Source organism: Neovison vison, chromosome X (assembly GCF_020171115.1).
Source record: "Neovison vison isolate M4711 chromosome X, ASM_NN_V1, whole genome shotgun sequence".
Classification (NCBI taxonomy): Eukaryota; Metazoa; Chordata; class Mammalia; order Carnivora; family Mustelidae; genus Neogale; species Neogale vison.
In genome coordinates, this window is record NC_058105.1 from 116422773 (window position 1) to 116449597 (window position 26825).

At 45.9% G+C, this 26825-nt stretch overlaps 1 protein-coding gene across 1 annotated transcript in view; it reads left to right on the forward strand.

The window, feature by feature from the left end:
- The first annotated feature begins 7648 nt into the window (after positions 1–7648).
- Positions 7649–26825, forward strand: part of MAP3K15 (mitogen-activated protein kinase kinase kinase 15) — a 95849-nt gene continuing 76672 nt past the window's right edge. Inside the window, exons 1-3 of the mRNA XM_044236007.1 lie at positions 7649–7771; positions 10544–10567; positions 25845–26038. Of these exons, the coding sequence (XP_044091942.1) occupies positions 7649–7771; positions 10544–10567; positions 25845–26038 (341 nt within the window). The remainder of the gene's footprint in view (positions 7772–10543; positions 10568–25844; positions 26039–26825) is intronic.

Here is a 26825-nt window from a genome sequence, read left to right on the forward strand (position 1 = left end):
ATTTTTTAAAGATTTATTTATTCATTTATTTGACAGACCAACATCACAAGTAGACAGAGAGGCAGGCAGAGACAGAGGAGGAAGCAGGCTCCCTGCTGAGCAGAGAGCCGGATGCCGGCTCAGTCCCAGGACCCTGAGATCATGACCTGAGCCGAAGGCAGAGGCTTAACCCACTGAGCCACCCAGGCGCCCCTCTTTTTCTTTTTTTATATCTGGATAGTACTTCATTGGGTGGGTGTATCTTGTTTATTTTACTGATCCCTTCTTAAAAGATACTTGTAGATATATACAGATAGATATAGATATTTTATATATGTATGTATACGTACTATTTTTCGGCTAGTAAGCCTCAGTGAATAATTTTGTCTAGGTGCTGTTTAATATGCATATGGGTTTGTTCATTAGGCACCCCAGAGTGGCATTTTGGGTAACTCTAGAGCTAGTTTCAGATTCCTTTCTGTGGGTTACACGATTTTGTATCTTGTCTGTTTTGATGACTGAACTGGTTGCCAATTTTTTGACCCTCAGTAATCAGTTAGTTGAGAGATGGTATCTCCGTTTGACATCTCTTGTCATCTTGACATCTCTTGTGTTTCCCTTTTTCTGGGTGTATTTGGGCATGTTTCCCTTTTTTTTTTTTTTTAAATTCTGAGAGCTATTTATTCATGATCCTTTCCTGTGCTTTTCACCTAATAGCATATGGGCCTTTGGACGAGGGTTTTAATTTCTAGATCTTTCTAGGTTTGGACATAAAGTCTTTCTTTTCTGTTGTTCAGATTGGATCATTTCTACTAGACATTCTTTAATGTCACTGACCCCTCTGTCCTGTCCATTCTTCTTGTGAGCCCATCTGCTAAGTTTTCTGTTTTGCTTATTACAGTGTTCACCCCTAAGGCTTCCATTTGATTCTTCTCTTTATTTGTTGAGACTCCTCCCCCATTCTTTTCAGAAGCATCTGCCCTTACTTACTTTTGGGGGGACTTTTATAATAGTTGCTTTAAAGTCAATGTCAGGTAATTCTGATGTCTGTGTCCTCTTGTTATCAGAGTCCATTGATTGCCTTTTCCCAGGTGAGTTGAAACATTCCTGCATCTTTGAAGGGATCCGAGTGATTTGGGACTATATTCCGGATCTTTTGAAATCCTCTGATGAGATTCTAGGCCTTGCATATATCCTATGGCGTCTGGTGGTATTTTTGCCTTAATGGGTGGCCAGCCCGGATAGTTTAGGCTACCAAGCTCAGTTTCAGTTGTGGCGCCCTTTGTGATTTCAAAGCCTTTTCAGTGGTATTTGGCTTTGTACTTTGTGATTTACTGGGACTCCCCTTTACGGTCCTGTGGCCAGAACACCGGGGCTTTACTTAACCCATTCTGCCTCGCACGTCCCACAACTGCCCATGTTTGAGTCCAGGAATTCAGAGGGAGAAAAAAGCGGCGGGGATTCACTGCCACCCACCTGGGGACCACAGCTCCTCCAGTTAGAGCAAAAGGTTCTGCTGTCTCAGAGGTCCAGGCACCTGTAGGCCCCACTGCCACAGACAGTCTCTGCCGGTGATGCTGTGGAATCGTAGGGGTCCTGGGTGTGCAAGGGAAGAGGGAAAAGAGAAGAGCGGAGAACTGCCTTCGTTCTCTCTGAGCATTTGGAGGCCCCTTTGCTGCTTTCTGAGCCAGAAGTAGGGGGCCTCTCCCGGTGCTCTCTGCGTCGACACCCAGCCGCCGTTTGGGGGAGGTTTCAGGCTGCCTTTAGTCCAGGCTAGAAGAGAGTGGGGAAAAAACGGGGAACCTTGATTTTGATTTGGTAGAATTTGGAATCAGGTCTTCTCCAATCTGCTTGCTTGCTTTGCATATTCCTAAACAGATTCAATCCATTCTGCCTAGTTTTAATAGATGTGTTCAGGGGAGACAGGCTGGAATGTCTACTCCGTCTGACAGAACCAGAACTTAACTCGAACAGAACATTGTATTTTGAGATGTTTTGTCATGAAGCGTTAGTATCCAGAATATATCTCTGCATCTTACTGATCAACTTACAAAGGCAAAAATATCCTCAAGGCCAGCTGCATTGCATCAGGCCAGTTCTGTCCACACGAAAAACAGCGAAAGAAGTGAATTACACGAACACAGGGCAGGGAATGACTGATATCCTAAAGGTTCTTGATTGGCCTCCAACATAGCCGTCTAGTTATTTTGGTTGTGAGCTGGAAGCCAAGATCATTTTGATGTGAATGACCTTTGGATGGTCATTGGATCTCACAAGGCTGACGTTGTAAGACTTGTTGGTTGGGTTCACTAGAAAAGGTATTCTCTTTTCTGAGAATGAGAATCTTGCATTCAAAAGACTCGACCTTGTAAAGTAATTTTCACAAAAGTCTGTGGCCCGTGAGGCATGCTTGATGGAAACCAGGAACTCTGGACATTGATTCTTAAAGAACCACCTAGGAAAAAGGATACTGGTACATGGGGTGGGGGTGGGGGGAGAGAAAATTAGTTGGGGTAAGGACAACGAAATATGGGCCTGTATCCAGCAGGGAATTCCTGCCGCCATCACCGAATGAACTCTGCCCCTCCACAGGCTGTGGGGTGGACCTCGCTCAGGAAGCTTGGAGCACAGGATGGCTGAAAGCAGTAGTCCGGCGGAAGCTCTGGCCCCTAGAATTGATCTTGAAGGAACAGTTGACTTCATGAAGAAAGAGGGCGTTTTCTTATTGAAGTGGTTAGTAAAAGCCACTGGTCCTCTCTTGCTGACTGGCGGTCATCGTGATGAGACAGTCAGAGAACAAATTCAGGAAGACGGTGCTGTCTCCTACAGTTGAGTCCCTCTGGCAGACGGGTTCAGCGGTCCCCCCTTCGCAGCCGGTGCTGTGTGGTCGCAGTACCTCAGGCCCTCTTCATCTCTGAAATTGCGCACATCTTGAAGGTGACGTATGACACAGACCTCGCAGAAGAGAAAGTCATTATCTGCTGGTCAGAAGAGGGTTTTAAGAAGTATGTCTCCAAACACTTTGCCAAAGAGAGTTAGGTCACCACAGATCTCTTCATAAAAGGGCGGAAGGAAGCTGAAGAGAACATTCGGGGCATGAAGGTGAAAATACTGAGGTAGTATATTTCGAGGCAGCTGGGGAACCCTGAGTCGGAGCTGTGACGTGCACCAGCGCGGCTGATGGCGTCCATACGGATAGCACTTGAAGTGACGAACGTGCCCTAGTGTGCAGCATTTTTTCCTTGTTATCTGGATGAGCAGCACAAACCTGTGAGAGCTAGGTGCCTGCAGTCCTGCTACGTTTCATGTGGCAAATACTTCACTGTGAGAGCTCTCGGATTAAGCCCAGTGAGGCCATTCACCTCAGAACATAGTTTGCTTATATCTGGCATATTTCTTTGAAGAAAAAACTGGTAGTGGACACATCTGAATCACACCTAGGAAGGTATACACATTTTATTTTGGGGTCATTCTTTCAAAAAGGTCCTGGAAAGCCAACGATAGGGGGCCAGGTGTAGGTTCCCGATGTCTCCACTCTCCTGCCCCTGCCTTCCCCATGGCAAAGTGATACTCGAAGCAGCCGGCACCCAGCCCCTGTCGATGCTGTATTTGGTAAGAATTTGTTGACTTGCTGACCCTGAATCGGTAGCTTGTCTCCTCCTTATAGGACTGGAAAATTGGGTCTGAAGTAGATGGTGCTTCTAGTAAATCTAGGCTCTGTTGTATGAGGTAGCTTTTGGATGATTAATGTTGTCCTAAGTCCAGTGAGATTTTTTTTTTAAATGTCTTCAGCAGTAAAGTTATTCTAAAATCTAGTTCATTTAGAGACGACCAATCTTACCGTCACTACTTCAGATTGCCTGGAACATACTTGAAGACTGGTGTGAACCAGTACAGTCACAGAATTACTGTGCAGTAAATCATTTACCATTATACCATTTTGTTGACGAATGCTTTGCTTTGGAAATCAGGCGCTTTTAAACCACACTAGAAAATTACAGTTTTACTTACTACTTATAAAACACTACACAAAAAGAATGGTTAAGTGTTCAAAAGTTTTTAATGAACTACCATCCGATTCATCGTTTGTCCTGATTTCCTATTAGCACGTAGCGAGATCATTGTAATTGGTGGTTCAGTTGTTTGTTTTTAAATTCAGACACTTTCCTGTGAAGAGTAGGTTTTAAGGGGAGCCTTGGCTTGTGGCAAGTTCCTGATGTGGCACCCCTTCTTAAGGGTTGTTAAACCAAGGTGCATAGGGCGCATACGGGTCCCCCAGCAAGAAGGTCGGCTTCCTTTCTGCAGACCTTTCTCCTGAAGCTGACCTGTGTCCTTAGAAACTGAAAGGTAATGATGCTCCGAGCATGGGCTGCATTTGCAAATGAAAATCCGCCTTTTAAAAACTCTCTTTATCTGTGATGTGTTTGCCAAAGATTTAGCTGGATAAATATGCCGTTTTACCCTCCCGTGGCTGTGTTTGAGAAAGCGAGTCGGGAAGGTCAGAAACCACCTCTGGATACTCGGGAGCTGGGATTCTGTCGTGCCCTTGGCTGTGAGACCTTGGATGAATCTTCACGCCGCCTTTCCCCACCTGCCAAGTAAAGCCAATGCCTTCCCTGCCCGTCGACCAGGGTGGCTCTGAAATTCAACCAAGGTGTTTGTGGAATTACTTTGTAAATGTCAGAGCAGGTAACCATTGTGGTGATTGAAGCTTTAAGGTAATTTAGGATCTCTCGAGGCGGAGGGGGGGACAAACCCTTGATGCCTCCTGTGTAATAAAAATGCCAGTGTGGTGTTTAATCATATTTAGTATTTCTATATCCATGAAATTAATATCTTGGGAGTTGTAAAAATAAGCTGGTTGAATATTGTCGTGGTGTAAATCCTCAGTGTCAACTTAGTCTAGTGACCTGAGTGACGAATGTCAGGTGAAAATGGCAACTTCGGGTACGAGACAATTTTTCTATTGACCATGGATTACTTGGAATTTTCGGTGGTGCTATCAGTCTGCTCTGTGTCCATGGGCTGCTGGAAAGTCTCTGCCCCAACCCTTGGAGGAGCTACGGAGGGGCTCTTTAGCAGAGGGGCTGAAGCTAGAGTACAGGACCGGACACAGACCTTCGAGAAGGTGGAGGAGAGAAGGAACTCGTGTCACCAGATTAAGTCGTCATCTCCTCAGTGACAAGCTATTGCCCTAAGTTGAAGGTTCCCTACAAAAATGGCCGACATAAGTTGGGGGCTGCTGTCCTTCATCCCTGTCCTCTGGCTGTTCCCATCACTCTGCTTTGTCTCCAGATTGCTTGCTTTCCTCAGTGAACTAATTATAGCAGTCACCGGGGCCTTGGTGTTAGCACTGTGTTGCCACTTCGTAGTAGCGTCATTAGAAAACCCACACTTTTTGAGGTAAGTAGGTAGAGTCCAGGGGATGAGCCTAGAAGCAGAATGTTCGATTCATTCAGCTGCAGGGTGATTTTTTACTCCAAGCAAATGTCTGTGGGGGGAATCACTCATCCATGGGAGATAAATTAACCATCCTGGGTTGTGAAGTATTTCCTTAGCATATACATTTATCCTTTCTTGAGCAACAGCCTCAAAGGGGTGAATTTGGATATGATAGGCTCCTGTTTAAAACCCCTCATGATTATTTTTCCAGAAATTTTAGGTGAGATGTTGATACTACAGTGATTTTTTTTTCTTAGATTTTATTTATTGACTTCAGAGAGCGAGCAGGGCGGTGGGGGAGAGGCAGAAGTGGAGGGGGAGGGAGAGGGAGTCCCGAGCACACTCCCTGCTGAGCACAGAGCCTAATTCGGGCCCAGTCCCAGGACTCTGAGATTATGACCTGAGCTGAAACCAAGACTAGGACACTTAACCGACTGAGCCACCCAGGGGCCCACTGCAGTGATTTTTGTTTTTCTTTGCCTTCTCCTCTTTGAGCAGTATGTTCTGAACTTCTTGGGAATGTAATGGTGTCTGGGATTTGTGTCAAAATAATGTGGAAGGGGGTGGTGTGGGTCCCAGTAGAGATGGAACAAGGCTTTGAGCTGGTCGTTGTTGAGGGAAGTGAAGAGACTACGGGGGTTTCATTATACTCTTCTACTTTTATATATATTTGTATTTTTCCATGATAAAAAGTAAAAATCAAAAAACCACCCTACCCTAGGTTTCCCATTGCCTCAAGGTAGAGGCGGCCCTCTTACCTTGGCCTTCAGACCCAGTCACCCCCTGGCACCTGTTAACCCTTCCAGGTTCATCTTTTCGTGAAATTATTCGCAGTTGCCCTAACACACCCCATCTTACCTTTGGCCCCCCGCACTTACTTTCTTCTCTTCCCGCAACACTCTTCCTTTCCCTTTCCATCCCCTCACCCCACTTTTCCTGACTCTTCTGGACCTTCAGATCCAAGACAACATCACTTCCTGCGGGCCTTCCCTGACTGACCTCCGCCCCAGTGCGGGGTGAGTACCTTCCTGGGGGTTGTTTGTCACGGTTCCCCTCACTGCTGCCTTCCTGACTGATTCTAACCACCACTTCTTTCCTGTCACTGTCATTGTATCATACACATTTTCGAGGGAATGGATTAGGCCTTGTTCTCGCGTCTTTGTGCAACGCCTGCCATAGAGCGGGCAATCCATACATGGGCAAAGAGAAGGCCTGCCCAGGGCTTGTCAGCTACTAGGCACATGTAAACACGTTCCTTGTCGAGGTGATGTGTTGCTCCCCTGTTTGGAGTAAGTCTCTGTAGGGCATACTTCCGGGGCGCTTGATCTACATGTTCAAGGTGACGGCGGACACGCAAGCCAGAGGAGTGTTCATCACAGCAGTTTGAAATAGGAAAAAGAAAGAAAAACCCATGTATTTAGACAAGATGGCGAAAGAAATTTCCATCCAGTCCTCATATGATGGAACGCGATGTTGAACTAGAGCTAGACCTGCAAACGGGTGGGAGAACACCAACCAACAGCAAGTCCAAGAACACATATGGTGTGATACTGTGTCTATAACGTTCAAAAACATGCAGAACTAAGCAATATACTGTTGACGAATTCATACATTATAATATGCATACACGTGCATATGTCAGTATATGTCAGTATATACATGCGTATCTGTAATATACGCATAGCTATAATCTTGTGCATGCATGTACATAATACACATGCGCATATATATACACGTGTGTGCATATGTATTTTTATGTATAGACCTAGGCATGCGGGGAACCCCTAAATACGGAGATCAGGACAGGTGTTCTCTGAGCAGGAGGGAGGGGATGTGACTGGGAAGAGGCACGTGAGACTTGGGCTGTGTGGCAGGAGCAGTGTTTTACATTTCATCATACTTTATCATTTGTGTGTAAGCTAAATCTACTCTTTGGAGAGAACTTATTTCCTAATAAAGATAACCGTGAAACTGAATTGATCAGCAATTTTCAAGCGAGGCTACATTCCCAGCGCGCTGAGGAAGGAAGAGGTTTCTCTTGTTGCTTTTCTTCCCCTGCCCATGGGGTCATTTGCAGCCGGGCACTCATCACTTTCTGCTTTACCTAAGAGACTGTTGGTAGAAACACAAACTGCAGTAGTTCCCTGTTGGTGTTGGGCGGGAAGTAGATGCAGCAGACCGATCACTGTGTCCCGTCCTTGTCGTCTCAGATGTTGCCGTGGTGGACATGAGTGATGTCTCCAGACAGCCTTCCCTCTTTTACCATCTGGGGGTCCGAGAGAGCTTTGACATGGCCAATAATGTGATCCTGTACCATGACACTGACGTGGACACTGCTCTTTCATTGAAGGTAAAGGGTATCGTTCACCTTCTCGTGAATATTTGGCTTTGGGAAAATGGTATTTCACGTTCAGAGGAAATGTACACGTAGTGCAGGAGGTTGGAGAAAAAAAAAATTTGCTTGTGCAATTCCTTCCTTCCCTCTACAGTTTCTCGCTCACACGATGACTTCCTGACTGCTGCGTGAGCCTACGTACCACAGAGAAGCATTTAGAAGCAACTTTAGTGTTTTCAGGCTCATTAGGGAAGTGGAGGCAAAAACTGTTAGCTTCCATTGAAGCAAACACACGACTCTGAATCCTTTAGTGGGCAGTTTGATCCAAACCTACACATTAACAAACAAAAGTAGTTTCTCAACTCGAATGATAGGATGATGACAGAGAACAGTTACCAAAGTGGGGAGAAGGTTCCGTATTTAATCTGTTGTTCCCCATGCCCCCCACCACTGAAAGCAGAGCAAAACTGAAAACTTGTCTGTTCATGCACAACTCAGTAGTGATGGATATTTTAAAAAATTTATTCTTGCGGGGCGCCTGGGTGGCTCAGTGGGTTAAGCCGCTGCCTTCAGCTCAGGTCATGATCTTAGGGTCCTGGGATCGAGCCCCGCATCGGGCTCTCTGCTCAGCGGGGAGCCTGCTTCCTCCTCTCTCTCTGCCTGCCTCTCTGCCTACTTGTGATCTCTCTGTGTCAAATAAATAAATAAAATCTTAAAAAAATTATTCTTGCAAGTGTGATACAGATGTTTTTCGCATAATAGTACTTTGAAAAAATGCTCCTGTTTGGAACAGAGAGGGGGAGATGGCAGTGGGGTAGGAGGACCCGAGGGGAGGTGCTGAATCCTGTACTGTCCACCTGAAACTAACACAACACTGTAGGCTAACTAACTGGAATTCGAGTAAAAACTTTAAAAAAAATGTATTTGTAAAATGTGAATGTCTAAGGTGGGCTACTCAAGAAATATTAACATTGTCAGATGTCTTAATATTGGTCAGAAGATCCTGGTCTGCATTAAATGATTTCAGGAGGAAAATCTTGGTTTGTTTATAGCAGCATTACTCAACCTTGACTGCACTTTAGAATTACTTGGGCAGCTTGTAAATATCCCAGTACCCAGGTCCTGCTCCAGACCAATTATATACAGTCTCTGATTTTTTTTTTAACTCAAAAGCACAGCCACGGGTGAGAACCAGCGGCTTCAAATTAGCTTTCGTGGACAGCAGTTTTAAATGTCCAGCTCCCTTAGTGTTAAAAATCACTAATATATAAATAGCACAGTTTTGTGATGATAAAGTTGAACTTGTATGTGTTTCTTGAGATTTAACCCGATTTTTCTGGGTCCTATAATCATTGGGGGTTATTTCCTGGTGGAGGTCCAGTCTGCATCAGATGTAGAACCTCTCTCTGTTCTGTATCACGTACACTTGACGTAGATGTGTGCTGTGTAATTAGAGCGCAGGGCTGGGTTTTAAGAAGTCATTAAGAGGACATTGAAAGAAGAAACGGGCTTATTATTTGTACTTTATGCTGTATGATAGTTTCCGAAAGGCTAGAAGCCCATCTAATTTATTACTTTAGATATTTAGATACTGATTTTTTTTCTTTTAACTGATTTTTCACTTAAGGTGGTTGTGCTTGCAAATATTTAGAACTAGAAAATATGAAAGGGTAGCTTATTAAGCCTTATTAAGCCTCATTTTGATGAGAAATGTGAAATTAGAAATTTTTTTTCCCAATGCAATATATTTTTCTTTTTTTTAAGATTATTTATTTAGTTAGTTAGTTGACAGACAAAGAGATCACAAGTAGGCAGAGAGGCAGGCAGATAGAGAGAGGGGGGGAAGCAGGCTCCCTGCTGAGAAGAGAGGCTGATGCAAGACTCGATCCCAGGACCCTGAGATCATGATCTGAGCCGCACGCAGAGGCTCAGAGCTACCCAGGCGTTCCGCAATATATATATATATATATATATATTTTTTTTTTTTTCCCTCAACAATGCCTTAGTAGATTCCTCTGGAAAGTCCCATGAGCAAGATAAGTTTAAGTTTCTTAGAGTATGGAAAAATCGTCCCTAAAATGGAAATGGGCTGTCTGTTCTGTGTGACACAGAACAAGGAGGCTGCGCTTGTCATCCAAAAGCCAAAATCTCAGAATATATGAAGGCCCTTTTATGGGACTGCTGTGTAATTATGTCTCCTCTTGTCAGCAAGTGTTGGCTTCTGGCACATAAATGATACACTCAAAGGCTGCATCACCCTGTTGCGATGTTCACTGACTCAGACCATCATCATTGGATTTGATGGTTCCGAGGCTGGTCCAGCAAGGTGGCGGAGATGCTCCTGGCAGCACCCTGGTGTGGCGAGGCTGTGGGGGACACGGGAGCCCTGACGGAGCCCTGAGGATAGCACGGGACTTACCCAGCGGTCCCATCCTGGACCTTCCTTACTGGGCAGGCGAGCTGCAGAATTCAGAACCCCAGACTCGAATCTCAGAGCATCTGGACAAAAGCGTTGCCACCGCTACAGGAAGTCCTTATAACCATATATGCCCCTCCATCATTCCAAAAGCTAGCCAATTGGCATGTTTTCCCTAGAATAGGAATTTCACAGTTCTTTGAGGCTCCCCCTAGTTGAAGCTTTTCACCCCGGGGAAGCGAAAGGTTTGAAATGATTAACACTTGCTGGAAGGTGGGTGCTGGATGGGGGGGGGCACTGTGCTTGTAGTGTTTATGGAAATAAGTGGCTATTTTTAAAAGCTATATTCATCTTCTCTTTTTTTTTTTCAGGATATGGTCACTCAGAAAAACACAGTAAGTACAATGTTTTCAGATTTTTAACCTGGTACATGCGTAAGAGCTTGCCTGAAAATCCCAAAGATGGCACAGTGATTTCAGTTGTACCCGCCGTCATGTTTCTCAGGGGGATGGCTAGAACCTCAGTCCTTCAAGCTGCCGCTAGCTCAGGCCCCACTCCCATCCATGGCGCAGGGCGGAAGGTCAGGGCGGACTTGGACTTCATTGTGCACTAGGACTTAGAGCCTGGAACCATCCGGCTGTCTCCTTCTGATCTGGGTTCGACCCACCAGCCACCAAGATCCTTTTTGCCGGAGCCGTTACCTCCCACATTGGCCACCTAAGTTTCCCCAACCGCAGAGTAGCAAGAACTTACACGCTAGGTGACACGGGGGTCTAGCCAAGAGTCGCCTGCCACTAGCTCTGAAGAGCTAGGACAGGATTCTTCCTGCTCTCACGTATGTGCTGAAGTGTCCCAGTTTGGCTTCCAAGTGCCTGCCATGACGTGATAACGCCATGTTGGTTGGAATCGTGTAATGAAATCCCCACTTTAAAGACCTTCAAATAAATTGATGTCCTTAGACAGTGTCCCAGGGTTACCCTGCGCCATTGAATGCCCCTTCAAGCTCATCTTCCTGGACCTGCTGCATTGTGGTCTGACCAGTCGTGACACAGATGACATCTCCTTCATCCCTTTCTAAAAAGGAAGGGCCTCCTGCCTCTTTTTGTCTAGCGGTTGGAATTCTCAAAGGGAGGACAAAAAGGCCCAGGAGGTAGACTGTCCCGAGGGTTCCCTCTCTGGGGAATGGGAGTTTGCACGGCTCCCCCCCCCCCGCCCCGTCCACAGGAGGCCCCGCCCCGCAGCTGGGGGGCCCAGGCAGAGCTTCCTGCCCGAGATGGAAGCCTTGACTCTCCTCCTCCAAGACAGAGCATGAAGTTCTTAAAACAAAACTAGTGCTGTGGTTTATGTAGTTACCACCGGAGCTTGGATTTAACAAGCCGACCTGTAAAATTAGGGGATCAGGATGGGTTTGAGTTCTTCGTGGGAAGAGAAACAGGAAGACCGGTAGCTTCATCTTGTCCCGCTTATGTTCTCATACTGTCTACTGATGGGGCTCGCTCTTGTTCTTTCTAGATCTTGATTTCTTAAATTACCTCCTTCACGGACATGATGGGGATCCCGTAAAAGGAGGCTGGGGCTGAGGCTGAGGCTGGCAGGCATAGGTTGTAGTCCTGACCTTGTCTCTGAGGAACACTGGGCAGTCATCCTCAGTGTACTCATCAGGAAAATGGGACGGTTGAGCTCTGTCACTGGTTCATAGAAAAATTACAGCTCTCAGAGTCTGTGGTTCTGTATTTTGCACAAGTGAAAAGGCGTAACTTGGATGCAAGGAATGTGCCAGAAATGCTTATTCCTCCAAACAGGAATTACATTAAGGTGCGGTGCAAAGAAAGAAAAGTCTTTCTCCATCCTGGCTGCTGGGTGTTTTGGAGCCTAGAAATATTCTTGTTCTCTAAGAGCCTTAGTGTCATTCCGTTATCATTCCATTAAATACCTTCCCTTCTGGTACATTTTCCCTCCTGTGAACACCCAGAATTCCTTCACATTCTTGGCCATTGTAATGATATCTGGGCACCATTCTCCCTAGGTTGTGGGTGTGTGTGTGTGTTTGAAATGAACTTATTCTGGAGGATACGACAACTAATGTTGCTGCTATATTTGCCATTACTTTAGAATTCCGTGCTCCATGCTAGTTGTCATGCTTGATGGGGTGTGAACATTTAGAGCATTCAAGAGAACAAACTAAAGGACAAGAGGAGGCGGCTGGGAATGGAGGGAAAAAAAGCACCTAAGAGGAAAGGTTGAAGTGAGACAAACCTTAAGAGGTATTGTTCATGGTCATTTTCAAGTGATTTCTATTTCTGGAAAGTAGGGAGACACTTACTACTACTCCAGGTGGCAGGGAAGTAGGGCAAACTCAGAAAAGGCTGGGATCCGCAGAAAGGTCATCTCACAGCTAATGGTGATTAAATGTTGAAAGAGAATGTCACAGTAAATCAGGTGACTTTGACTGAGAATTTGCTCGCTTGTCCCCTGAATGTGGATTGGGCTAATGCTGCTTGGAAGCAGTGGTCTGGATTGTCTAACTACAGAGGTTTTGGGAAAGGATTTGATAAAACTGTGGGTCTGTGGCTTTTAAAAAAGGAAGTACGGCATAGTCCTAGGTGGTGAATTACGAAGTCCTGGGAATCAGGGGTCTGGATGAAATTCCCCACACCGAACATGTCTCTGAACGCTCGCAGTGATGTATGAAGATGTGGAAACCAAAACGCTTTGAGTTCTCTGCCTTCAGGGAATCATTTTATATTTCTCGAATTTTCCCTATTGGTGTGTTGAACTTGGCTTCGTTTGGTAAAGGGTTGGCGTATTCAGGCTCTCCAGACAAACAACCAGTAGGAGATACACGGAGGGAGAAAAGGAGATCTTGACTATGGGGAATCACCTCTGGTGATTGTGGGGGCTGAGAAGTCCCACCATCTGCCGTCTGCAAGTTGGAGACCCAGGAAAGCTTTTTCTTTTTTTAAACTTTATTTTTTCAGTGTTCCGAGATTCATTGTTTATGCACTACATGCAGTGCTCCGTGCAGTACCGGCCCTCCTTAGTACCCGCCACCTGGCTCACTGCCCCCACCCCATAAGACAGAAGTCCCGAGGCCTGAGAATTAGGGGAGCCAATGGGGTAAATCCCAGTCTCCAAATCAGAGCAGATGACGGTCCCAGCTCAAGCAGCAAGGGGACAAAAGGAGTAAATTCCTCTTTTCTCTTTCAGTCTATTGCGGCCCCAGCAGGTTGGATATGCCACCCACAGTGGGAAGGGCCATCTACGTGGCTGAGCCCCCTGGCTCAAATGCTAATCTCAGCCGAAAACAGCCTCCAAGCACACCCAGAACTACTGTTCAATCGGGATACCCCATGGCCAGTCAAGGTGACACGCAGAATTAAGCATCACAGATAGGCACACTTGCTTCCCTTTCTAGAAGCGTTTGTTCTGCCATGATGTGAGGGTAGTGAAGCCAATTTCTAGGCTTCAGGCCATTCTGGGCTTTTCTGTTCTTTGGTGGAAACACAGTGTCAACTTTTGTACCCAGTCCTGTTTCACAAGATTTTTTTTTTTTTAATGCTTTATTTAGGCCTCCTTTACATAACACGAAGTTCACGGGCATGCCCAGGATTCACTGATTTTTCATAAGTTAGAGTTGTGCTGCCCTCGCCACCATCCGATCTGGTGTGAGAGCATTTTCATCACAAACACACCTATTTCCAGCAGTGCCCACAAACCCCACCCCCACCCCCGGCCGCAGAGAACCACCGGTCTGCTTTGTCTTACAGATGGACCTCTCCACAGTTTTTCCTATAAATGGAACCATTCAGTAACGTGGTCTTTTGTGTCTAATTTTTTTCACTTCGTCTGAGGTTTCTGGGGTTCAGCCTTGCAGTAGCCCGTGGCGGTATTTGTACTGCCAAGTCATCATCCTCTCGGATGGGTATTCCCTGTGTTGTTTCTCCAAATAACTACACAAAAAGTTGACCCAGATGAGATATGGGCTACTTGTGATACGACAGAATACTTGTGAGTCCTAAAGAAGTTGGGGGGGGGCACCTGGACTGTTTCCACTTTTCGGTTATTGCGAATAATGTTGTTCTAAACATTCAGGTCCAGGTCCTTCGTTCCTCTTGGGTAAAATACCCAGGAGCAGATTTGCTGGATCATCAGGTAAATAAACGTTTAACTTGCAGAGAAACTACCAAGAGGATACAGAGAGTGGCTACAGCCTTGTTCCATTTCCACCAGCAACGGCGGTCTGGGCTCTTCTCATCCTCTGCAGTACTTGGTGTGGTCTGTCTGTCTACATCCACTCGCCGGGCGTGATGCTGAGCATCTTTCCACGTGCCTGTTAGCCACTTGTAGTCTTCTTGGGTGAGCTGTTCATTAGAATCTTCGGCTCATTTTTAATTGTTCTTTTTTTCTTCTGGTATTATTAGAGAGTTGTAAGAGTTCCTGTGTATTCTGGAAGCAAAGCCCTTATCAGAGACTTTCTCAGTTCTTTTATGGGTCGTGCTTTTGACGTTGTGTCTAGGAACTCTTAGCCTAACGCAGGGCCACAAAGAATTACTCCTATGTTCTCTTTCTTTTTTTTTTTAAGATTTTATTTATTTGACACAGAGAGAGAGATCACAAGTAGGCAGAGAGGCAGGCAGACAGAGAGGGGGAAGCAGGCTCCCTGCTGAGCAGAGAGCCCGATGCGGGGCTCAATCCCAGGCCCCATCCCAGGCCCCTGAGATCATGACCTGAGCCGAAGGCAGAGGTCCAACCCACCGAGCCACCCAGGCGCCCCCCTGTGTTCTCTTTCTGAAAGCTCACTATATTGGACACTTGAAACTAATAGGACATTGTATGTTAATCACTCTGCAATTTTAAAAAATTAGAAAATTAATTAAAGTTTTAGAGTTTGGGCTCTTATGGGTCTCTGATGAATTTTGAGTTAGTTTTTGTGTCTGGTGTAAGCTAGGGGTCCAGCTTCTTTCTTTTGCATGTGGACATCCAGTCGCCCCAGCACATTTTCTTAAAAAGATTTTTCATTCCCTGATGAATTATCTTGGCGCCCTTGTCAAAATCAATTGATCATAAGTGTAAGTGTTTGCTTCTGGACTTTAAATTCTCTTCCATTGGGGCGCCTGGGTGGCTCAGTGGGTTGAGGCCTCTGCCTTCGGCTCGGGTCATGATCCAGGGTCCTGGGATCGAGCCCCATGTTCGGGCTCTCTGCTCAGCGGGGTGCCTGCTTCCTCCCCTCTCTGTCTCTGCCTGCCTCTCTGCCTACTTGTGGCCTCTATCTGTCAAATAAATAAATAAATAATCTTTAAAAAAATAAAATAAAATAAATTCTCTTCCATTGACCCATGTTTACTCTTGCTCCAGGGTCATGGTGTTTTGACTCCTGCAGGTTTTTTTTAAAAAGATTTTATTTATTTATTTGACACAGAGAAAGAGAGAGAGATCACAAGGAAGCAGAGAGAGATGCGGAAGCAGGCTCCCCGCCAAGCAGAGAGCCCGATGCGGGGCTCGATCCCAGGACCTTAAGATCATGACCTGAGCCGAAGGCAGAGGCTTTAACCCACTGAGCCACCCAGATGCCCTGATTCCTGTAGTTTTATAGTAAGTTTTGAAGTTAGGAAATCTGGTTCCCCCTACTTTGTCAACATCGTTTTGGCCGTCTGGGCCCCTTGGAATTCTATATAAATTTGAGAGTTAGCTTTTGCATTGCTACAAAACAGACCATTGGAATTTTGATAGAGATTGCCTGTATATGCATAGTGAGTGATTTTGACCTTGTAACAAGGATGCCTTCCCAAGAACACAGCATGCCTTTCTGTATCTTTAGGTCCTCTTTCACTTAGTTCAGCACTGTTTTATAGTTTTCACTGTATAAACTTTTCGCTTTCATGGTTAAATTTATTCCTGGATATTTTATTTACTTGCACGCTTTTGTAAATAAAATCATTTTCTTAATTTCCTTTCCAGGATAGATTTTTTTTAAGTCTATTTATTTAAAATAAGCCCTTACACCCAACATGGGGCTTGAACTCATGCCTCTAAGATCAAAAGCCCTGTGCTCTACTGGCTGAGCCAGCCAGGCACCCCAGGATAGATTTTTATAAAAAACATCTTTCATAAAAATGTTTTACACCTAATACACTGCACTTCATAATTCAGTTTTTTATTAAGGTTTAAATTTTAATTCCAGTGTAGCTAACATAGGGTTATTTTAATTCCAGTTCTAGACCTTACTCCGTGTTCATCGCCCTTTTCATCCCCGGCCCTGGTTCCCCCCCTTCCCCTCCCCCATGTGATGCAGCTTCTGGTCCAAGTTCCATAACAGGTGCTTCTCTTCTGCCTTCTTTTCATCTATTTTCATCCTTATGTTCTTTCCTTCTGCTATACAGATATCAAAGACGGCCATTTCCCACATCTTATCACTTCAGAAAACCTGTTCAGATGATGAAAGATCAAGGTTGAGCCTCTATGGGAATAGGAATGAGAATGTAGCCAATCCAAGAGATTACTTTATCTATTAAACCTTGGAACTTCCTGGTAGTTTGTTATTAGTGTACATAGTCCATAGGGGTCCTTTAACGGTTTTAATTTTCCTTTGCAAAAAACAATCAGACCTTCAGAGTTAACGGTGTATTTGGCAGCTTGGTCCCCCCTGGAGGTAGGCTGTGAGGCTGAGCTGAGTGGAGTGCGCAGGAGAGGCATTGAGGCGCACCCATGGGATCAAGGCTGAGGAAGAGGCAGGCAGGCAGGAAGCAGGACCGGGCAGAGAGAAATGAAGCTGGGATGTAGGCTCAGCGATGGACTTGGCTCACCCCATGGGGGGCTCTGGCGCTTGAATGGGCTTTCCGAGTTGTTCTGAGTTGGGATGAGAGGTCCCATATCCAGCCCTCACCGGGAGGTGTGTGACTCTGCATGGGGTATGGTCTGCCACGGAGGGGCTTCTGGATGGCCGTGGCAGCGCCTCCTCCCTTGAAGTGGGGGGTAGCGTCTTTGTGTGTGTCTGAGTGTCTGCCACATTATAATCCTTTGATTTGAGGAATTTATAAATCCTATGTGCCCCGAGATCGAGCACTGTATTTCTAAGGCTCAGAGGCACGGAAATCATTTTTCCCTTTAAACTGGTGAGTGAGGGGCGCCTGGGTGGCTCAGTGGGTTAGAGCCTCTGCCTTCAGCTCAGGTCGTGATCCCAGGGTCCTGGGATCGAGCCCCGCATGAGGCTCTCTGCTCAGCAGGGAGCCTGCTTCCTTCTCTCTCTCTGCCTGCCTCTCTGCCTCCATGTGGTCTCTGTCTGTCAAATAAATACATAAGTTTTTTTAAAGTCTTTTTAAAAAAAAAAAACCCAGCATGCTCTGCTCTCCTGGGTGGTTCTGGAGACCCCAAGCTGCTGTTCATGGAGGGGGATTCCTGCTGTCAGTCCTGGAAGACTTCAGAGGTGAAGCCCCCTGGAGAAACTCCTGCGGGTGGGGGGTTCTGTGTGAAACGTGCTGGGGTCCAGGGCAGGGACTCGTAGATTTTGGAGGACTTTGGGACCCCTTTGTCCATCTGGAGGAGCGTGTGGATCCCTTCTCAGAATAAATCTTAAAATGCTCAAATATACAAAGGATTGCAAAAGTGACCAATTACACTGGAACATAGTTATGAAAATATGTTTTAAAGTCGTAATTTAGGGACGGTGCCTGGAGGGGCTCAGTCAGTTAAGCGTCCTCCTTCGGCTCGGGTCGAGATCCCAGGGTCCTGTGATGGAGCCCCACATCAGCCTCCCTGCTCGGCGGGGAGTCTGCCTCTCCCTCTGCCTCTGCCCACGGCTCATTTTCTCTCTGCCAAATCAGTAAACTCTTTAAACATAAAGTTGTAGTCTATGTGCTGCTTTATTAATGTCTCCAATAATTAGATCAAAGAGCAGGTCTGAAAAAGCTCATGACTTTGGAGTAGTAATGGGTATGAAAGTTATTTTGAGATCTCTCTGCAAGAAGTGTAATGTGATGTGAAAAACTCTATGATTTCTCTGAGTGACAAAGTCCCAGGTCCTGCTAAAACTAAAAAGTGTTACCTACATTCCTAATGGAAGGCAATGTTATGTTTCGGTTAAAAGCAAATGGTGACAAAGAGGTGATTTTTCTCTCATATGGCATTTCGTCTTCCCCTAACTCAACCAATGGGGAGAAAAACCAACAACAACCCAGTACGCAGCTCTGCGGAGGTGACGGTGAAACAGACATGCGTCCATGCCCGATGGGCGAGATGTAAATTGCTCCGTCCTTTATGACAGCGGCTCGTCCGTACTGAGAGTCTCACCCTGACTCTGGTCATTTCATTCATGGGAAAAGACCACAGTGTAAAGAGGCAAGGGTGTTCGTCTCTGTGTACAGTAAGAAGCTTCTCGGAACAGGCTTAAATAACAAGGGAAGGGTTTAGTGCACGATAAATCGTCTCACGTGGTGTATTCGTCAAGCATTAAAAGTTACCGCGTTCGACCGTGGAAGTGTTCAGTCTCACCAGGTCGTACTCCTGACCCTGACACTGTATGTTACCTACTGGAATTGAAATAAAAACGTAAAAAATAAAATCGGTGACAGAGGGGGAAAATTATGACATTCAAGACTGTATAATCAAACTTTTATAATGAGAGCCTCTTAAAAAGCACTTATTCTTTAACTTGCTGGTGCTGTAGGACAATCTGTTCATGGTGGTGAATCTATACGTGGCGTGGCAGCAGTTCTAGAAATCTCCATCGCTAAGTTAGGAACCGAAGACTTTGGAGGACAGACTCCTCCACTCCCTAACCTCCCAGGGTCCGAGACCAGTGGCTTTTACTCTGCTCTCTGACCTCACTTTCCTGTATCAGAATCTTCCTTTTGGAGGTATTTGAAGAGTGTTTGGAATAAGGGTTTACATATTAATGGGCCTGGCGTACTCGTTCTATTGCCCCATTATGTAGGAAACTAAGCTGCCCTTGTTGAATGTGTTTTAAAAAGCTGGATTCCTGGGATGTTTCCATTTATAAATGTAACAATTACAAATATACAAGCTGGGTTCGCTATTGGACATGTGTTATGCTAATCAGTGTTTTTCTTTTTAATTTCTGGTCTCCCCACCAACAAAAGTCTGAATGTGCCCCATCATTTGAAGATGTTTGGGCCTATTCTTCTCCTTTGTAAGAACAAAAGAACTGCCCTCAAAAGCCTGTGCTTTCATTTGGAAGTTTATGAATTGCTTTTGTAAATGTAGCCATTAGTCCCAATTGCTTTCTGTAAAATTTCTTAAACTCTTGTACACTTCATGAGAGATTTTCTCAAAGGGAGTATTTTTGCTTTGCCAAGCCTCCAGATTCCCGCTGTCTCCTCAGTCCTGTCCATTCAGCTCGCTCAGTTGTTCGCAGAGGTCACGTATCCCCCTCTTTCTCTGACGGTGGCTGAACGTTTGCCCAAAGCACCGGGTCCCCTCCCGGCTGCGGGCAGGTCTTCACGAGCCTCTGCCGCTCTCACTTGGCCCGCGGGAGCCAGGATTTATTCGTCAAAGTCTTATTTCTTCACACCTCATTACTGAGGACTTGAGGAGGATGGGGACAGAGTTCACTCTCATGCTATTTGGAAGGAATGGGCTTGCTGAAGAAGGACGGTCAACAAGATTTCAGAGGAAATGTTCCTTTTGGAAAGAGGGGATTTTTTTTAAAGATTTTATTTATTTGACAAAGAGAGATCGCAAGTAGGCAGAGAGAGAGAGAGAGAGAGAGGGAAGCAGGCCCCCTGCTGAGCAGAGAGCCCAGTGCAGGACTCGATCCCAGGACTCCAGGATCATGACCGGAGCCAAAGGCAGAGGCTTTGGCCACCCAGGCGCCCTGTAAAGAGTTTTAAGACCTGTGATACTTGTATGCAAAGAGCTGGGATTCTTGGCCCTTCGGTTAACTGCCTTTTGGGGAGACGCGAGGTTATTTAATTGTAATGTTTTTGTCAGGATCGTTGCTCTCTATAATGTTCTGTCTTTTCATCTGAGAGAAGACAAGAAAAAGGTAGACATTGATGGAGTTGGTTATATTAACATTTCCGTGGCCCATTTCTGGTTCTTTTGGTTGGTTTCTGTGGATTCCAGGTAACAGATGGCGCCCTTTCCTTGGGCCAGTACCGCCTTATTTCCACCGGCATCTCTTGTACCGTTACTGTCAGATAAATCCCATTGCCGTGTGGTACAGTCCCCAGCATAGGATTACGTACATCGCCTTACGCAGTTGCCTTTTAAAATCAGTTAAGAAAGAATTGGCAATCCTATCTGTTCCTTTACTGGCATTATTTGTTTTTGTCAAGTGAATTAGAATTAGTGTCTGGTGTCACTCACTTTCAGCCTGAAGAACTTGCTTTAGTAGCTTTCGTAAGACGGGTCGTCTAGGATCAAATGATCTCCATGGTTGTTGATCTGAAAATGTCTTCATTTCACCTTCATTCTGAAAATCTAGCTTTGCGAGATAGAAGATTCTGGTTGACTTATTTTGTCTTTCGCCCTTTTGAATATGTCATCCTGCCGCCTTCTGGCTTCACTAATTCCAAGGGCAAGTCTGCTGTTGATTTCATTGGCATTCCCTTGTATGTGCTAAGACATTTTTTTTCTTGCTCCTTGCGAAATTTTTGTCTTTGAAAATGCTGACTGCTGTTTATCTGGGTATGGGTCTCTCAGTTTATCCAGGGGGAAGTTCATTAAATTTCTTGGCTATGTAGATTCATTTATTCACGTTTAAGAAGTTTTCAGGAAGGGGCGCCTGAGTGGCTCAGTGGGTTAAAGCCTCTGCCTTCGGCTCGGGTCACGGTCCCTTGGGATCGAGCCCCATATCGGGCTCTCTGCTCGGCAGGGAGCCTGCTTCCCTTCCTCTCTCTCTGCCTGCCTCTGCCTACTTGTGATCTCTCTCTGTCAAATAAATAAAATCTTAAAAAAAAATAATGTTCAAAAAAAAAAAAGAAGTTTTCAGGAATTATTTCTTTGGATATTTTTCTACTCCTTTCTCTCCTGTCCTTATGGAACTCCCATAATATGATGTGTTTATGTTGGTGCACTGGAGGGGTCCCAGATTTCTCTGAGGTTCTTGCCTCCTTCTTCATTCTTCTCTCTGTTCCTCAGATTACATACACCGTTGGTCTCTGTGCAAGTTTGCTGATTCTTTCTTCCACGCAGATTTTCCTGTCAGGTCCCTTCAGTGAATTTATAATTTTGGTTACATGTACTTTTGAACACCAGAAATCCCATTTGCTTCTTTTTTGTGACTTCTGTCTCTTCACCGATACTTTCTATTTGATGAGATATCGTCATCATACCTTTAATTCTGTCAGCATTTCATGTGTCCTTTAGTTCTTGGAACATCTTTATAATAGCTGTTGTCCTGTCTTTGTTTCCTAAGTCCAGCATCTAGGGCCTTCCAAAGTCAGATGCTGTCACCTGCTGTTTTTCCTATGCATGGATCATACTGTCCTGTTCCTTGGCATGTTTTGTTTCTTTTTCATTGAAAAGCAGACATTTTATTTTTAAAAAAAAAAAGATTTTATTTATTTGAGGGGCACCTGGGTGGCTCATTGTTAAGGTCTGCTTTCAGCTCAGGTCGTGATCCCAGGGTCCTGGGTTTGAGCCCCACATCAGGCTCCCTGCCCAGCATGATGCCTGCTTCTCCCTCTCCCACTCGCCCTGCTTGTGTTCCCTCTCTCGCTGTCTCTCTCTGTGTGTTAAATAAGTAAATACAATCTTTTAAAAAAAGATTTTAGGGGTGCGTGGGTGGCTCAGTGAGTTAAGCATCTGCCTTCAGCTCAGGTCATGATCTCAGGGTCCTGGGATCGAGCCCCACATCGGGCTCTCTGCTCTGGCGGGAGGCCTACTTCCTCCTCTCTCTCTGCCTGACTCTCTGCCTACTTGTGATCTCTCTCTCTCTCTGTCAAATAAATAAATAAAATGGTTTTTTTAAAAGATTTTATTTGAGAGAGTAAGCACAAAAAGGGGCAAGCAGGCAGACGGAGAGGGAGAAGCAGACTCCGCATTGAGCAGGAGCCCGACACGGGGCTCCATCCCAGGACCCTGGGATCACGACCTGAGCCGAAGGCAGAGGTTTAATGACTGAGCCACCCAGGCGCCCTGAAAAGTGGACATTTTAGATAATGCAATATAGCAACTCTAGATACTGAGCTCTTTCCCTCCCGTCTGTGGAGCTTGTTTCTGTTGCTGGCCAGTTTGTTGAGTGACTTGATGACACTAGTTCAGGGAAGTCTTTTTGCCGCCTCTGGTGCCACTCCTTGGCGGGCACAGCGCTGGGCATGTACACAACCGCCCTGACCCTCCCACCCCCACTCAGGGGTGACAGGGGTTGCATTCTTCCTGTGTGAAGACTAGACCCGAGCTGTCAGTTGATGACTGTGTTTCTGACTATGTCCTGGGATGTGAGCTTTCCACAGCCTGAGAGCATTAAAGTGGGGCTCCTTTGCAGGGGCAGTCATCAAGGCCCGTCTTCAGGGTTTTGTCTGACCTCCGGAAGGCTCTTCTTAGCTCTGTCCACCCTGTTGCTCTTTGAGAAATGAGCTGGTCTGCCTTCGACCTATTGCTGTCTTGGAATTACCGACTTCTTCATTGCCTGCCACAGGAATCTCCCTGGTTTGTGATGGTGCCCGTAAGGTGGGCCTTCTTGTGTTGTGGGTCCTCTGGTCCACTTCTGGAGGGCCGCAGAGCTCTCTGTTCTTACAGGATGCCTCTAGCCCCAGGCAGAGCCTCCGAACCCCTGCTCCAGAGCGGGCGGTGGGGGACACAGCCTGACTCCCACCTGCTCTGGAGGGAGGTGCCGCGCAACAGTGGCAGCCCCCGATCTTCTCAGCTTTGCCTCTCCTGACAGGGAACCTTTACTCCTTGTAATATGGGACAAAAGGTGATCAGGGCCCAGTTTTTGGCCTATTTTGCCTACATGTGGGAACTGGGCAAGGAAATGGAACTCTGGTTCTGTCTCTCTCTCTTTAAAAGAGTTTATTTGTCTGAGATAGAAAGATCTAGAGCACAAGCAGGGGGAGAAGCAGGCTCCCTGCTGAGCATGGAGCCCAGTGCCAGACTTGATCCTGGGACCCCAGGACCATGACCTGACTTGAAGAGAGTCACTTAACCCACTGAGCCCACTGGTCCTCTTGGCCACACTTGCCTGGAACAGAGCTGCTCCAGCCTGGGCTGTGGTGAATGACAATGTTGGTGACCTGGCCAAGGAGAAACTATCACCCTAGACTAGAGCTTGTGGAATAAAAGGGAGCCCCTTCTTGCCTGTCCCCAACCAGGGTAGCATTTCTGTCACTCTGGGCTGGAGGATAGGGGAGGAGCAGATTATCCAATGTGCTTACCAAGATGATTTGGTTTTCTTGAATAAATGTGTCTCTACTTGCTGTATGCTCTTCAGACAATTCATAGAGACTCAAAATGTTAATTTATTTGGCCGATTAGGGCTCTTCTTCTGGGGAGGTAATCTGAGGAGCTTCTCACCGCACCCCACCCCCATCTAGCTCTCACTTTTTGAAAAAAATAAATTCTGCTTTTGCACAGATATTTGACCTTCGAGACCTCGCTGATGCACACAGTCTTCCTCTTTCTGCAATCAGAAGGCTTTTACCATAAACTCAGCCTACTGCCTGTGGAAAAACAAGCAGTTTAACCTTCTGATTGCATAAAAGGCATTGAATTTACTTCAATAACATGGCTTTGTATTATAGATGGAGAAATTTGTCTCTAACCTACTCAAACCTTACTTTGCTGGACAGTACGAGTCTGTCTTCGAGAATTCGAAGATAATACCAGGAAGGGAAGGAACTTTGTTCCCCCGGTGCGGGCAGTTCCCAGTGATTTCTGGGAAGTAGCTGCAATTTTCTCCCTGACCCCAGTTAGCACCCACACACCTGAATTTTTGCCACTTCTGTTTATAAAACACTGGTATCCGGATTTTGAGGGATTTAACCCCAATATCTGGTGCCCACAGGGATGGTCTCCAGCTGCTCTTCTGGGTAAGTATTCTCAGAAAATCCTGTTTTCAGGAATAAGAATACAGGAATAATAGTACATCACGGAGCTTAATGTAACGTGAGGGCTGCCACCTGTTTTTGTGTGAGCAGTCAGTTCCGAGTGCTTCTTGCATGTTTATTTAAATGATGGGGAAAAGTCAGAAGATGAAGAGTATCTCAGGACATGTGAGAATATGAAATGCAGTTGTGTCCATAAATAAACTTTGGTGGGGGCGTAGGTCTGCTCACGTGATCACATGTTGTCTCAGGGGCTCTGCTGCTCTGAGGGGCGAATTGAGTGGCTGCCGCGGAGACTGGCCCACGGAATGCCCAGTCCTTCCCGACTGGTTTTTCACGGAGCAAGTTTGCCGACCCAGTGTGAAATACGTTTGCATGGAGCAGCATGAGTGATTTTCTCTTAATGAAATATTTTAGGGCCTAACAACCATGTCTCAGTAGGACGTAGAGAGGCCCGACAGGGTACAAGAGAGAATTACAGGACAAGTTGTTAGTTGGGCTTCAGGTGGAAATAGGCGTGCCGCCTGTTCTGTAAGCAAATCTCATTCACAAGGAAAACTTAAAAGCCTAGGTCACGTGGGTATTTGAGATGAGCTCCCCAGTGGTGCTGGTTTTCCCACAGCATCTGTTTGATCTGAGATGGCAGCATTCTGATTGTGTTTTCTGTAATTACTGAATTTCTTTCTAATTGAGAAGAAGCTATCTTCCTTATGTGGTCTCCTGTTTTTGGAGAGAACGTGCTTCCCAGGGTTATGGCTATATTAATCTAAAACCCTCAGATAATTCCACTGATCTAAAACCCTCAGATAATTCCACTGACTGAGTTTAAAAAAAATTAAAGAGAAATCAGATGAAATATATCTGGCATCATAGACATTGTTGAAAACGAAACGAAGAGCTAGGAGTTAAAAAGTCTGGAATTTTAAGCTAGTTGCTTTTTGTGGCAGTGTAGACAAAAGCTTGACTGATAAAAGAATGTCCTGTAAGAATGTATTTTAATCTTTCAGATGTGCTAAAAATTCAGCATGATTCACTGCTTTTAGGGGTAGTGTTTATGCTTTGCAAAGGATTGTGATTCATAGTCAAATTGTAATTAGTTCTTAGAAGAAAAGATACTGTTTTACCTGAGCAGTAGTTGGCATAATAAAACGTTAGCATCCTTTTTTAAAACATCTCCAGGATTAGTCATATTTATTGATATCTGTTCCCCGCAAGACCATTTTTTACTCAACAAAGTTTATAATTGTTCACCTGTGGTTCAGTGGTCCAGCAACAGGGCTTTGCCATCCATGCTGAAAGAAAGATCTGCCTTTCCCTTGCCGTTCTTGCTTATCAATGGGTTCAAGCTCCCTCTTATGGGGGGGCGGAGGCATGTGGTGAAATGACGTCATTTCCATGACTTAAAAACCCTAAAAGCTCTGCCAGGGAAGTTCAGAGACATACACAAATCAGTTCAACCTCCAAAACCAAATTTTTGTGTTCGGGCTTGTGGGCTTGCGGGGCTTCCGGTCTTGTGCCTAGAAGATTCCTTGTTTTGTCGCACACGCTGTGATTCATTCTCTAGCGCTTTCTCCTTCCATTTTCTCCTACCAGTTACCGCCTGCCCAAATCCACGGCTGTGCTCCTGCATCGATGACTTTGTGACGCATTTCTGTTTTCTGTTTTCCAGGCATCTAGTGGAAATTACTATTTCATCCCGTACATCGTGACGCCGTGCGCTGATTATTTTTGCTGCGAGAGTGACGCCCAGAGGCGCGCCTCCGAGTACATGCAGCCCAACTGGGACACCATCCTGGGTCCGCTGTGTGTGCCCCTGGTGGACAGGTTTATTAGCCTCCTCAAGGACATCCATGTGACCTCATGGTAATTCCCATTCGCAGTCAGCAACCCTGGGAGCTTTGCTGGAATTTTCCCTTCATGTTCGTGGAGGCAGTGGACTCGTAGGAGACCGTAATGCCCAGAGAATGGGGAACCCTGGCCAGTCCGTTCTAAGTGCCCCTGGACTCTGCTGTTGGTCCTTGCTACCTCGCTAAGTTGGGCCTTAAAGAGAATAGAAGTGGAGTTTTAGCAAATGAGGGCTGAGCCCGAGTCTGGCCCCACCCAGCTCCCTGCGTGACCTTGATAAAGAATTCTGTGTAGCCGTTTTCTCATCTAGAAAATAAGGACATGAAGTCACTGTTTTTATGCTCTTTCAACCCTGAGATTCCGTGTTTTAACATCCTTTCCAAGCAGGATTTTGTCTCCCCCTGTCCTCAACCCTATGCAGCTGTTGGCGGTGGTTAAAATGGCTCAGCAAGATCACTGGGATCACCCCCACTTGGGATGTGTTCTTTGCAGATTTTGTCCTTTGTGGAGAAGGTGGGGAACACTCATTCAGAGGCGGGCAGGTCTGGGTCTGAGTCCTAGGTCAGAGGATGCCGCACTCGGCAGCCTCCTGGCCGTCCACTCCCCTGTCTGAGCCTCCCCTGTCTGTGCTGGAGAGGCTGGGCTTGGAGGTGTTCTGGTTCTCAGAGTTGGAGGCCCGAGGTTATCCACTAGACCAAAGGACCCAGTCATCGTCCTCACAGCCAAGCTTAAGGATTTCATTTAAGTGATGTCACAAGAAGGATCTGTCCTTCCAAGACCAGTGAGAATCCAGAGCCCTGGATGG